Source organism: Notamacropus eugenii, chromosome 4, assembly GCF_028372415.1.
Source record: "Notamacropus eugenii isolate mMacEug1 chromosome 4, mMacEug1.pri_v2, whole genome shotgun sequence".
Lineage (NCBI taxonomy): Eukaryota > Metazoa > Chordata > Mammalia > Diprotodontia > Macropodidae > Notamacropus > Notamacropus eugenii.
In genome coordinates, this window is record NC_092875.1 from 449,775,311 (window position 1) to 449,790,211 (window position 14,901).

Here is a 14,901-nt window from a genome sequence, read left to right on the forward strand (position 1 = left end):
TCAAATTCAAATGCTTCTTTTACTACTGAAAAAACACAGCATTCTCTGGAGAGTCCCTAATATCACCTCTTCCTACCCTCCTTCAATGTTTCCAATCCTTTCCCTCTAAACAAAATCTATAGGATTGTATGGCTGAAGGAGGGAGGGATATTAGGATTCTTTTCCCCTAACCCCCAACCTCAAGCCTTGTCTACATCTTGTTCATACATGCTGTCTGCCCCATTAGATTGTGAGCTCCTTGAGAGCTGTTCAGTCTTTCTCCAGTTGTGTTTGACCCCATTTGGGGTTTTCTTGGGAAAAATAGTAGAGAAGTTTATCATTTCCTTCTACATCTCATTTTATAGATGAGAAAACTGAGGCAAACAGGGTGAAGTGACTTGCTCGGGGTCACACAGCTACTAACTGTCTGAGGTCAGATTTGACCTCAGGAAGATGAGTCTTCCTGACTTCAGGCCCAGTGCTATCCACTGGGCTACCTTGCGACTAGTTTTTTTGTTTTTACTTTTTTTTTAACTTTGTATTCTGAGTGCTTAGCACAGTGCCTGGCACACAAACAGGCATCTGAATGCTCACTGACTTGACTGAAGACATTTGCATACAGTACTTTCTCCCACAAGAAGATACTTCATTTTGCCTGACCTCTGGGACTACCATCTCTCTATCATTCTTTAGGCATCCAGACTAAGGTCTGGAAGATATCTGAATAGGAAACTTCTCAAGGGACCCTTGGGAACAAAGTACTTTAACACCTTGGAAGCTTAACCACTTATTCACTGTCCCATCAGCTCTGCCTTTCTTCCTGGCTCCTAGCCCAAGTTCCTACTCATTCTTCCATAACGATATGGAGCTCTTCTATAACTCTGACCTGGCTTGACCATGCCTACACTCTTGTGGCCACCTCTGGCCTTGCTTTCCTTAATTTATACGTAGAATACACAACTTAACATTTCCCTGTACCATCCAGATTTAAAGCCAGAACTATCCACCAGGTACAGATCAGCACATTGAAGATTTAGAGCTGGCAGGGACTTTAGAGCCCTTCAAGTTCAACTTCCCTCATTTAACAGGCAAGGAAACTTAGCCACAAAGAGGTCAAGTGATTTGTCCAGAGTCAATCACATAGCTAGTAAGCTTCTGAATTGGCATTTTCCTTAGACCAAGTTCCACACTCTATCCATTACGTAATGCTGCCTTCTTACCATTAACAATATAGTAAGATCAATAAGATATGAGATCCTAAATGACTGTACCCAGGGTAACATAGAATCCAGGAGCAAAGGCTGAGGTGCCCAATGGCTATCATACCAAGGAAGTCTGTCATGCTAGGCTATGAAGTGAACTTACATTTTGGCTAGCTGATGCTCTATGTCATTACTTCCTGTGCGAGATTCCTCAAAAATAGGATCATTAAAGACTTAAAGCAAGAAGGAAGTACACTTTACAGACTAAGGCCCACAGAATGATATGGGCAGTGTCAGAAAAAAGGAAGGTCCAAACAGATCTTCTGAAATCAAGTTCAATGCTTTTTCTACATCATATGCTGAAGTGGTATCAACCTTTACCACTACCACTGCAGTCCAAGGGTCTCCTAGATCAGTTCACAGAATGGAATGGAATGAAGGGAAAAGGAACTGATAACCAATGTGACACTCTAGTTAGTGCTCAGAAATTTCATAGACAAACGACTGCACTGGTAAATGAGTAACTAGTTCAAATTTAAAGAGCAACACACCCAGTGTCCCTGCCACCTCGCATGCAGTGTCCCATTCCACACTCACCAAAACTTTCTAATTATTTTCAAAAACAGACTTATAAAAAATGCTGTAATGACAGCAATGCAAGAACCTAAAATATTTCTGAATGACTGACGATGCAAAATGCCCTCCATATCTGGAAAGAGAATTGGAACACAGGACAAAGCAAGGACACAGAAGGAAGCAGACTGTTTTCTCCTTTATGTTTTGCTTTTCTCATTGTTTCTCCCATTTGTTTTTACTCTTCTATGCAACATGACTAATATGAAAATGTGTTTCATAGGAATGCATGTGTAGAACCTATATAAGACTGCATGCTCTCTTGAGGAGGGAGGGGGAGAAAAGTTGGAACTTTTTGGAAAAGTTGGAAATTAATAAATTTGGGAAAAAATACCAACATAAATACTGCAAAGAATAATCTACTTGGAAAAGGGAAAAGGAAAAAATCTGCATTTTAAGAGTTGACATGTTATTGAAGATATGAAAAATGAAGAGATTATAAGGAAGGGCATAAAAAATTAAAAGCAACCTGAATACTATTATCTTCTTTTAAGAAAAAAATACATCTACTGTTACCTAACTGCATTAAAACTATCATAGATAGATTAGAAAATATCACATATGTATGTGTATCACCATTCTTACCTGTGTACTAAAGTTAACACACACCATTAGTGCTGTATTAAAATCTCGAGCCACTTGCAAACTGATTAAAGTGGCCTTCTTATTAGCTACTGACAGTCGAGACCCCACTGGAAAATAGATGAGGCTCTGAGAGCCATCACTTTTCAGTATTTTGAGCTGGGCAAATCTGGCACTGCTGTTTATTGCTGCTCCCATGCTTGTTTCGTAGAGCTCCACAAAAAAATACATTTCAAACTTAGATTTCTGCCAAGGAATAAGAAAAAAAGTATCTTTTGTTATTATTTCATTTTTCTTTATCCCATAAATCTGATCTTAACAAATTATAGTAATATGGTTGTTAGCCTTACATATTATCACCAATTTTCAAGACACCATGATATTCCTAGCTATGCAATCATTATCCAGAAGGGTCATTTCAAAATTTATACCAATATATAAGAATATAACAGCTCTCTAGGTCCTGGAATAAAGACAGAACCAACCATAAAGATAACTGGTTTCCTCTGATGTGTTTACATTTCTACATGCTTCCCACCCGTCGATCAAAAACATATTTATTTTTCTCTGAAGTAAAGTCATATAAATAAGTATCATCATCCTACCAACCATTTTCTAAACACAGACTATCTACAGTCCTGAGGAGAGAGTCCATCTGTTATTATATTTCCCTCCAAATCATCTTGTGAAGGGTCATTTTCCAAAGGATGATTGGATTCAAACTCACAATATAATGCTGACTTCTTTCTTATTTCATGATTGGAAATTATCATTTAATCCAAATCTCAGCATCTCACTGCCCATGGATCTAACCCTTAATAATAACCAAGTTAGTCCAGGTTTGTTGGGTTTCAAAAGCAACTTTTATACTGTGTTAATTATTCATCATACAGCACAGTTCAGCATTATATAACACAAACATTAGGGGACATCAGAGATCCCCAAATTATATTTACTTTGGGGAAGGTGGCAGTGAGATCTAAACCACAGGGTTTTTATGAGTCTGGAAGAGGCTACATATAGAGCCTTGTGGGAGAAACATCATACTGGAGTGTCAAGGTGTGTTTCTTGATAACAACCCCAAGTCAAGTCAACAAGCACATATTAAGTACTTACCATGTGCCAGGCATTGTTCAATTCTCTTGGCAAAGAGGGTAGGGAAAGGGAAATTTCGTGTGCTCTCTGAATGCTCTGTGTGCTTCTGTTCCTGTTCATGGGCTCCAGTGAATCTACTCTCTTTTGAAACACAACAAAAAATCCTCTCATCTCACCAAAAAGCATCTTTCCTCACAGCCACTGGGCAGGTAAATGTTAAACTGCATTTGGGGAAGAACTACCTAAATAAATATTACATTGTACCTCCCCTGTTTTATTTTGCGCTTGCTGTTTTGCTTGTGGCCTCCCCAGCTGTTAAAGATCTCAATACCCCTTAGAGATAAAACAGAAGCACTGGGAAAGGAGAGTATTGTTAACTGAAATCCACGGGTCTTCGAGGCACATGGGCACAGCCCCTCTTTGTTTAAATAAGGATTTGTCTCCATTACAGTCTTGTGTTTTTGTTCTCCAGGAAAATGTTGCTCATTGCAACAGTGATTCAACAGTTACTTTACATCCTTCACAAACCCTCATTTCAAAGGAAGATGTTATAATCTAGATGAAGAACTCTCAGTAGAAAACAATGTAACACTGAGTGGCAACATTTAATTAGGAACAGAAACAGGAGAAAATCTTCCAGTCTTACAAACTGTTATGGGTGTAAAATAGACATGAAATGTGGCAGGGAACCTCTCTCAAATCTTAAACATGACTGAAACACTTAACGAAAGGCAGGCGTATGATGTCATTTCCAGGATTTCCCTTTCCTAGTTAGGCCACAGACACTACAGGCTATTTCCCTCCATGCAGTTTTAACTTGTGTCTGGGTAAAAGTAAGGGAATGCATTATAAAAGACACTGAATGACTTTTCTTTCATTTTTTTAAAGATTAAAATCTAAATTTTTCCCTTAATAGTTTTTGAGGTATAGGGATAAAGAGAAATTTCAGACTTATGATAAACAAATGAAAGAAAGGAAAATTCAAAAACCTCCTGTAGTCAGTCAGTGGTAAAGTAATCAAGAGAAACTCTGCCTGAGGTAACTCTGAAGGGATCATCTTACCTCTGCCAACTAGCCTAAAGCTGGAAGGTATGTCAAAAAATATCTAGAAGCAGATAAAGGAAAAGTCTAACTTAAATACACTTCTGAGAGAATCTATGACAAATTCTAAATTTGAAATCTTCAGAAAAGCCAAATGATTGCGGCTCTACTGCTGGGCTTGAAACAAGGCCCTCTTCTCCCTCCCTCAATAAGATTCAGTGGCTATTATCTTCAGGAGGTAGCTGGGAGAACGTAGTGGATCAAGAGCTAGAACTGCAGTTAGGAAAATATGAGTTCAAATCTGCCTCGAGCCACTTAAAAACTATGTGACTCTAGGCAAATTACTTCAGTTCTATTTGTCTCAGTTTCCTCAATGCAAAGTGGGATTAATAATAGCACCTACCTTCCAGGGCTGTTGTAAGGATCAAATAAGTGAGATTATATTTTAACAGTGCTTAGCAAGTCACTGGCACATTGGCACATTATATAAATGCTTATTTCTTTCCTTTCCTAAATATGAATTCATTTGTTTGACTTTTAAAGCCTTTCACAATCTGGCTCCAACCAACATTTCAAGGCTGATCATGATTACTGCACTTTATATATGCTCTTTAAAGGGCCAGTAAAATCGGATGTCTTGATGCTTCCCACACAGATTTCATCTTCCATCTCTCTATCGTTGCTCATGCCGCCCTCTAGCCTGGAACTAGTCCCTCCTCACGTCCCAACCCGCCAACATTTAAGCTTCCTAATTTCCTTCACAACGCCATTCAAACACTACTTCTACTCAAGGACTTTGGGGATTTTCTCAGCTGCTAGTGCCTTGCCTCTCAAACTATACTTTGCACATATTTTGTACATATTTATGTCTCCATCTTGTCTCACTCTACATAAGGTGAGATACTTGAGGGAAAGGCTTCTTTGAATTTTGTCTTTGTATGCCCAGTCCCTATAACACAGAAGATACTTTATAAATGCTTGTTGATTGAGCACATTTGCTTCAAACAAAAAGACTTTATCTCACTCTTTGTAAAAGCACATCACAGATTGTAGAGTATATGTGACTTTGTTCTTACCTTATCAGGCTGGAGTTCAACAGAGATTAGGCACCTCACGTGGCCTGCCATACAAGTTGTGGTCCCTGACACAGACAACAGTATGTCATGTAAGTCTACTCCTGCTCTCTCAAGTACAACAGCTGTTTTGTTAAATGTGACTCGCCAAAAGATCCTGACATCTTCAAAAACCCTATGGACAAAGAGTCAAACCATTTAAATGACATTAAATTAAAATACAGAAATTGTGGTGCCGAGTTATATCCCATTTTTAGTCCCAGAATTGCTCATGAGACTAATATTAATACCTGGAAGCAAATTATAATTACAGACCATGCCAGAATATATTCATACTTACAATTTATATAGAATACATCTGTTTTATAATTTACAAAACTGTTTAGCATACTTTTTCTCATGATCCTCCTTACCCTGTGAAAAAGTAAGACAGTTATACCCATTTTATAGATTAAAAAAACTAAGACTTGAGGACACATGTGATGTTCACAAGGTCTTATACTTAGCTTACAGTTAGAGAACTAGGATTAAAGTACAAATTTTGTTTGCCTGTTTTAACTCATTCCAGTGTTTTTTCTGCCACACTATGATTTTTTTAGTTAACTTCAACATTATTCAACTCAGCTTTATCATTTTATACATGAGAATCCTAAAACTCAGAAAAAAAATGATCTTCCCAAAGTCACAATGCTAGTGAAATACAGAGCTGGAATAAATATTCAGACATAGAGAAATGCTTTCAAAAGAAAATAAAAACAGCTAACTAAATTATATGTTATTAAATTATAGATATAAAGTATGTACTATATTACATATGTTCTATAGATTCTATAACTTCTAAATAAATATATTCTATATGTATGTGGATAGATGGATAGACGGAATAGATGGACAGATGGACAGACAGATAGACAGATAGATAGATATGACTATTCTGGGCATTCTATTTGAGAAAGCACATGACAAGGGACAATTTGCTTCGAAGAGAACGACCACAATGACACAATGACTGTAAAACACCCCGTACCAGGGCAGACTGAACAAAATGGAGATATGAAGTTAGTCAACTGGAATTTATCAAGCACCTGTGATGTTCGAGACACTGTGCTAAGCACTGGGGATACAAAGAAAAAAGAAGGTTAAAAAAGAGCCAGTTCCTGTTCTAAAGGAGCTCACAGTCTAATGTTTAGGTTAGAGATGAGCACATGAATAAACTGAAATGTTCACCACATACTGGCATAACAATGTAGAGAACAGATGGTTTCCTTGGCCCCAAAGAGCGGCAGGAGTCATGGGGAGAAGTTGCTGAGGAACAGATTTCACCTTGACATGAAGACGCATGGGGGCATTCAACCTGATATAAGGACAAATCTAATTATTCTGTTGTTTAGTTATTTACAATCCTGTCTAACCTTTTATGACCCCTTTGGGAGTTTTCTCGATAAAGGTCCAAGAGTTTGCCATTTCTTTCTCCAGCTCATTTTACACACAAGAAAATGAAAACAAACAGGCTTAAGCGACGTGCCCAGGGTCACACAAGTGATCTGAGGCCGGATATGAACTCAGGGCTTCCTGACTCCAGACGCTATCCAATGAACCACCTAGCTGACCTATCTAATTATTAGAGCTGTCCAAAAGAGGAATGGGCTCTCTTAGAAGGGAATGAATTTGGCACCACTAGAAAACAGTAAGCACAGTTAAGTGTTGGTGATACTGAAGAACAGTGATGTCAAACTCCACTGACAAAGTCTTAAAATATGTATTATCTATATGTTACTGTATTTTTATTTATTGTGTTAAATATTTCCAAATTACACTTTAATCTGACTTTGGCTGACGGCGGGAACGTTGGGGGCTACATGTGACGAGCAGGCTGCATGTTCAACACCTCTCCTGTATTGGAAGCTTCTGATTAGGTATGAATTGGATCACTTGACATGTGAGATTCCTTCCAATTCTAAGACTCTAGAATTCTACTCCGTTCAGAGAATCAGGTAAAAAAGGATCTAATGACAGCAGTTAAAATCGAAACCATAATACTACTCAGAAAACAAGCATCCATTTCAAAACTGAAGGTCCATTTTCTATATCTCATTCTCCCTTGGAACACAGCAATAACTTATGCAGCTAGTTTCATATGAAAAATACTAAGACAGTTACAGGGTAGAGACAGTAGTAATAAAGGTGATCTGAAGTTTCAAAGATGCTATTGACAAGAAACACAGAATGCTACACACCCCAAAATAATGAAGAAAACTTTATTTCTTACAGAGAAGAAACAAATTGGATCTTTAGTTTGCTAGGCTCTATCAAGGTATTGACTAACTTAATCCTACTTAAAATGTAAAGATGTTAAATTACATAAAAGAAACAGAGCACCTGAAAGTTGGGAACATTATAAAATTACATGACACTCTCTCCTCTAACATTTCACACTGTCTCTTCTATTTTAATCAAAATGTATTAGACCCTGAATGGGGAAACGACATGTAATATCCTTCCAATATACATCTGTACCTGTTTGGTTGCCTTGTGACAGCAAGGTAAACATTTCTTTTATCAGAGTCTTCATCCAGGTCCAGTCCACTTTGTGAATCCTCAGTGAATCCTACAATGCCATTCTGAAGATCATTTCCTGAAAAGTAAATTATACATTGTAATGACACGTGTATTTAGGAAAAACTTTCAATCTACCACTCATCTGCTCAACACCAGTAATGAAATCAGTGACACAAGTCACAGTTTGGATGGGATCTAAAACTTTCACAATTCATTGCTCAAAGTGGCCTATTCAGATGGCTTCAATTGGAATTTAAATTTAGGAGATCATGAAAAGAAGGATCACATGGGGATGGAGTTGATTTTGCTTTCATCTTGCAATTTCTAATTGGGTTGATATGTTATGGGACATAACAAATAGTACAAATATTAATTTGTGGGCCAATTCTAACTCACTTTATTCACAGATAATATACTCCATTTAGGTCTCCAAATGTCATTAAGCTAGTGCTCAAAAAGTACAGTGAAACTATTACACAATAAGATTTGAACCAAATAAAGTGGATAAATGATCAATTTAAAATGTAATTAATTTCTGTAAGGATAAGTGCAACATAATAAATGTATGTAGCAAAAAAGTAACCTGTAGAGATATAAATCATGACACATGACCTTACATTCTGGCTTTGTCAGTAGAATACAATCACACCAACAAATCGTATCAAGCTAGGAAATCTTCCACAAAATTAGATTATTGATGCCAAGAAACAAGAAGATATAGGGTAGACAATAGCTTCCACCTGCACCACTTCTATTATCATCTCTCTGCACACAATTTCAGATTTTGTCTCTAGCCCTGAGCTCTGCACTGAACACCAGTTTCATATTCTGTGTCCTGCCAATCGCCTCACACTCAACAGGTGCAAAACTGAACTCGTCATTTCCTACCTAAGTCCTATTCCTCTTCCCTGCTTCCCTATTTCTCCTAAGAGTTTGTACATTGCCCCAGACACTGAGATTTGTAAGTTCTTCTTTGACTTTCGCTAACCTCCCCATCCTGCCCAAAGCAGTCAACAAGCAGTCCTGCTGTTTCTACCTACCCAGCATCTCTTCCTTTCCACCCTTCTCTTTTCCATCTCCTCTACTTCTCTTCTAGGCCTTATCACATCTCTCCTCGACTGCTGTAATAAGTACCCTTCTTCCAATAGATCTCCCTAATTTCATTCTTATTCCTCTGCAATCCAGCCTTTGCACCACTGCCAAACTGGTCTTCTCAAAAGCACGTCTGACTAAGTACCACACATGTTCAAAAACTGTCAATGGTTCTTCACTATCTACAGCATAAAATACAAACTGTTTAGCCTAGTATTCAAAGACCTCCACAGATATGCCCATTCTGTCTTTCTATTCTAATTTTATACTACTTCCCTTCCTACCCTCTTCGTGCCAGACAGACTAGGCTGCTCACAATTACTTGATCCTATTTTTCTTTTCCTGGAATCTATATACAGCCATTACTGTATACATTACACTTCCCATGCCTGAACTGCTGTCCCCTACATTTCCCCCCTGCTGCAGCCTTCTCTTTTTAAGAACTAGTTCAGCTTTTCCATGAATAATTATATCCCTACCTTTCCCTGGTATAAATGATCTCCCTCTCTCTTCCACTGTTAAGACTTCTCCTGGATTCCTCATCTCTCATTTCCCATTTACAAGCTGTTGCCAAGGGATTTATGCAACATCTCCTGACTATGTCTCCTTCTTTTCTTTGACTCTGCAGCCTCTCTGGTAAAGGCCCTTATCAACTCATACCTGGACTACTGCCATAGCCTGCTGGGGGGGGGGGGGGGGGGTCTGCCTGCCTCAAGCCTCTCTGCACTCCAATCCATCTGCTTTCAGTCACTAAAGTGATTGTCATTAAGCTCAGGTCCAACCATGTCATTCCCCTGCTCAATAAACTCTAGTAGCTTCCAATTCTACTGCCTCCAGAAGCAAATATAAAATGATCTTTTTGACATTCAAAGACCTTCATATCCTAACCTCTCTCTTACCTTTCCAGTCTTTGTACACCTTACTCCACAACACATACTCTTTGATCCAGTGACACTGGCCTCCTGGCTTCTTCACAAACTCTGTCCCTCAGCTCCAGGCATTCTCTGACCTTCCCCCATGCCTGGAATGCTTTCCTTCTTCTACTCAGACTACTGCCCTCCCTGGCTTCCTTTAAGTCCCAACTAGATCCCACTTTCCATAGGAAGCCTTCCCTATCCCTCTTAATTTCAGTGCCTCCCTTCTTTTAATCATTTTCTGTTTTTCCTGTATATAGTTCACTTCGTATATATTTGTTTGTATGTTCCCTCCCCTTTTAGATTATAAATTCCTGGAGGTCAGAGACTCTCTTTTGACTCTACTTGTATTACTGGTGCTTAGCCCATAAGAGGCACTTAATAAATGCTTATTGATCAACAGATTGGTTGGGCTTATTATACCAAAATGTGTTCAAGGGTGTTCAGGAGCTTAACTGTCTTGAGAGTTGATTGTTAAATTTTCAGTATAAGTACTTCCACTTAAGAAATAAGTAATGGCTCTAAACTGGGGCTTGATTTGTTGTTTTGGTGATTGTCTAGACTTAAGAAAGTGTTAATAATACAGACTAAACTTAGAAGGGTGCATGCATACTTTTTGCTAAATAATTACCACTGCATCTCTATATGCTATATTAAACATTTTAGGGTGACAGCAAATTGGGGACTTTGGATTTCATTAGCATAGGAAAGTCCCAGACAAATAAACTTCCTGATCAATGCAACTTGAAACTTCATTATATAGTTGTAGAGAGCTGCCTGGGACACCAAGAGGTTAAATGACTTGGTTAGGATCACACAGCTAGTATATGTTAGACAACAAACTTAAACTTCAGTCTTTCTGACACCAAGGCCAGCTCTCTATGCACTATACTACTATGCTTTACATTGCAGGATGTGATTGATACGTGTGTGTGTATGTGTGTTTGTAGACACACACACACACACAACAGAGGAAGAGACTTTTCAAATAGAGTCCGTATCATACCATATAATTTTTGGTCTGTACCTATGATTTTCATGGCATAGGAATCTCCCTGTGAAAAAACATCACCACTATAAATATAGACTAGTTACTTCTTTGTAACTAATAGTCTTAGAGAAACAAGAGAACTTGGAGACTATCATCTCAAAGCATATTATGGTTGTCAGAATATTTTTCTTACCCTCTACCCTCCACTGTAAGCTCCTTGAAGGCAAGAAATCTTAATAGATTTTTGCATCCCTAGCAACTACTAGAGTGCAATGAACATAAAAGATGCTTAGTTAATCCAAAATAATGTTATCATAAATAATGTGAATATGATGAAACAATTTTGACATGATTTTACATTCATTATGAATTCCATAAGAATTTATAAAATAAAAAACAACACTTTGTGACAGTAACTAACAACTGTTAGCTTTAGAATGGGTTGTTGAGAAAATGTGTCAGAATTAAATCTTTGGAGGGTGTCAAGCAGAAGGAAGGAGGAACCATTAAAACCAGATAGTTTATCTGAGATTGTTGCAGTCCATCTAGAAGGAAGGGAGGTAAACAGATAATACAAGATTTTATCCAGAGCTTTTATTTATATGCCATAGAGTATGTGAATGACTCTGGGATTAGTGTGCACATTAAATATTCCCCTGGAGCTTTACTCAAGAATGCCAGCTTTCATATTATGGGTAAAAAATTGCTTTAAGGAAGATATCTAGGCACCTCAAATATTCTTCCCTCAGAGAGCTTAAAGTAGACTTTCTTGCACCAAATTCTATACTGGGGCAGGTCATTTTTTTCCACATCACCTATCAAACAACAATTGACAAAAATACCTTTAATAATGATAGTTGCAAAAGCTGAAAATCCAATGTCATCCTTTCCTTTTATAATTTGGGCTCCACCCTGAGGGTTGGTGAGAAAAACATAAAAATATTCTTGTCCTTCTGGTTCATCATCATCCAGGATTTGAACATATACTTTATTTTCTCTTTCTCCATCCAGAAAGGTAAGAGTGAAAGAATGCTCTATAAAATCTTCTCCTTCATTGGCCCATGTAAGGTTAGAAATTCCATAGGCATCCTGAAAAGGAAATTCACCAGTTTCTGTCTGAGCACTTATTCCCCCATAGGTTTTAACGGCTATGCTGACATTACCAGTAAACCCACGCGTCCTTCGGACAAGAACTTCTACAGTAACAAGTGTGTCATTCTTCACGTCTTCTTCAACATAAATGATGGGTGGCCCAAGACTAAATATGCCTTTCGTGGAGGTATCAGCTACAACGGTCACATCAGGCTCCTCAGGCATAACGGTTCCGTTCGTGAGAAGGACGATGCTAGTTGCTTCAGGAACAAAGGTACCAGTTTCAGTTGTCTGAGGAACGGCGGTAGTCAGGATGGTTTCAGGAGGAGAGATAACTGTCTGAGATGCAACAACAGCATCAGTAGCCTTGGGGAAGGCAGTAGTTGTTGGAGGAAAAGCAGCAGTAATCACACTTAGGCTATCACTGTCCAATATAGTAACAGCTGCAACACTGAAATCTGGATTTAAGCATGGTTTCCAGTTAGGATCAAGTGGCTGCAAACCTTTAATTTCAACAGAAGTCAAATTGACATAAAAAACTTTTGCCATCTCAGGAAGCTGATTGTCAATGATCATGATTTCAAAATCAGCATCAGTCTGTAATTTTTTAAATATTAGTTCTCCATTCTGAACAGGCTGAAAATTTTCCAGGGGTTTTGCACTTCCTGCTGTAGTCTGATAGGTCACTTTAGTAAATTCACCATGGAAACCAAACAATCTCTGTACATTCAACCTAACCATCTGTGCATCTTCTGCTATTATGATATCTCTTGAGATGGGGGAGAACTGAAAGATTCCCATTGGCTCGATTTCAGCCACTGTAAATCCTGGTCTGAAAAGAAATAACACCCCCCATCAAAGACCACATTAGTTACTAAGAAGTAATAGCTCTTCTGAAAAGATTCATCTTTCATGCATACGTTTCTTAAAATTGACATAATCTCCTCAGAGTAATAAAAACCCTACATATTAGTTGATGGAGCCAATGCCCTTAACATTCTATCTAGAAAGAAGGGTGTGCATGAATTTGCCAGAACACAAGTGACTGTGATTTTGGTTGGGATGGAGGACAATAAGGCCTTAGATGAAAGAATAATTAACATGACAGACATAAGGAAGGCTGCATTCACACATGCTTTTAGAGAATCTAGAAATAAACAGGCAAAATGTCCTATAAAACAAAAAGTTAGCATTATCTCTTCCCTGTCCCTTTGGATTCCACGTCCAAAAGAGGCATGTATGTTTCAGGCAAATGAAAAACAACAGCATGCATATGAGACCATGTTCTTACCACTTCCCTCATCTATAAATGTGCCTGGTATGCCAAGCATACCAACTATGCACAGTGGGTAAGTGACAAGCCTGGATACTCACTAGCATGCTGAGACCCAGGGCAAGTCACTTAAACCCTGTTTGCCACAGTTCTTCATCTGTAAAATGGCAGGAAATGGCAAACCATTCCAGTATCTTTGCGAAGAAAACTTCAAAAGGGGTCATAAAGAGTCAGACTACATAACAAAAATGTCCAAGTACCTTTACTTCAACTCATTGTCATCCTCCTGGGACAAGAAAAAGGAAGGCAATCAGGCTCAATTTTATTTTTTTAAATTTATATGCACTTCCCGTAATTTTTGATCAAAACACAAAGCACCTTGAAAATGAAATATTAAATAATACAAATGTGCTAAAATATAGGTAGTGCAACTCACAATAGATAGTAGTGAAACAATCTTGGCAACTGCAGTTTCATAATAAGATCCCAGAAAGAATGAACCCCTTACTGTGTATTTTTAGTTTGTAATGTGTATAATCTAAGCATAAATGATGACCTATAGGTAAATACTGTGAAGAGGTTCATACAGTCACAGGATAATAGAGAGACTTTAGAGCCAAAAAGGACCTTAGATTGTCCCTGCCCAAATTCATAACATGTTTAATTTAATTAAAAATTATTAGGACTGTTGGCAACGAATACCAATTTGACTATGTTTCCCTTCCTTTCTAATTTGTGAAAGCCATGCTACCAAAGTCTGAATATGTCACAATTTCCTTTAAATGAGTTTCAATGTTCCTTTGATTGTGCTTATTATCAAGCAGAGATAACTTAATGTCTTGGTCTTTCTAAGGCCCCTTTCACAGTGTGTTCACAATTCCTCTGTTGTAGTTCAGTCATTTCAGACTCTTTTCTAGGCAAAGGGAATGGGGTGGTTTGCCATTTTCTTCTCCAGCTCTTTATATAGATGAGGAAACTGAGACAAATAGGGTTAAGTAATGTGCTCAGGATTATGAGCTAGTTAAGAGTTTGAGGCCAAATCTGAATTTAGGTCTTTCTGATTCTGGACTCAGCACTCTATCCACTGCACCACCTAGCTTCCCTCCATTTCTCTAGGTTATGGCTTATTTGTGAATCGACATGTTTCCTCATTTCAGCCAGGCTATACTTCCAAAGGAATGTGAATTCATGCCACTGTAAGTTCAACCCTTTATTAGGCTCTAATAAACCATCTTCGTGAGTGAGTATAGCCGAAAAACAAAAAACACCTTTCCTAGCCTCCCCAAACTTAAGTTAGGTTGGTCATCAGATAACAAATAGTAGACACTTTTCAATTTGGTAGAAATGCAGACAACTAACTGACAGTCACTTTAGT

General features: G+C 38.1%; 1 protein-coding gene across 3 annotated transcripts in view; it reads right to left on the reverse strand.

The window, feature by feature from the left end:
• ADGRV1 (adhesion G protein-coupled receptor V1) overlaps positions 1-14,901 on the reverse strand; it is a 751,592-nt gene that overhangs the window by 481,681 nt on the left and 255,010 nt on the right. For all 3 annotated transcript variants that reach the window (XM_072606175.1, XM_072606174.1, XM_072606176.1), the window contains 4 exons: positions 12,004-13,085; positions 8,123-8,240; positions 5,609-5,780; positions 2,400-2,642 (listed from right to left, as the gene is read on the reverse strand). In XM_072606175.1, the coding sequence (XP_072462276.1) occupies positions 2,400-2,642; positions 5,609-5,780; positions 8,123-8,240; positions 12,004-13,085 (1,615 nt within the window). The remainder of the gene's footprint in view (positions 1-2,399; positions 2,643-5,608; positions 5,781-8,122; positions 8,241-12,003; positions 13,086-14,901) is intronic.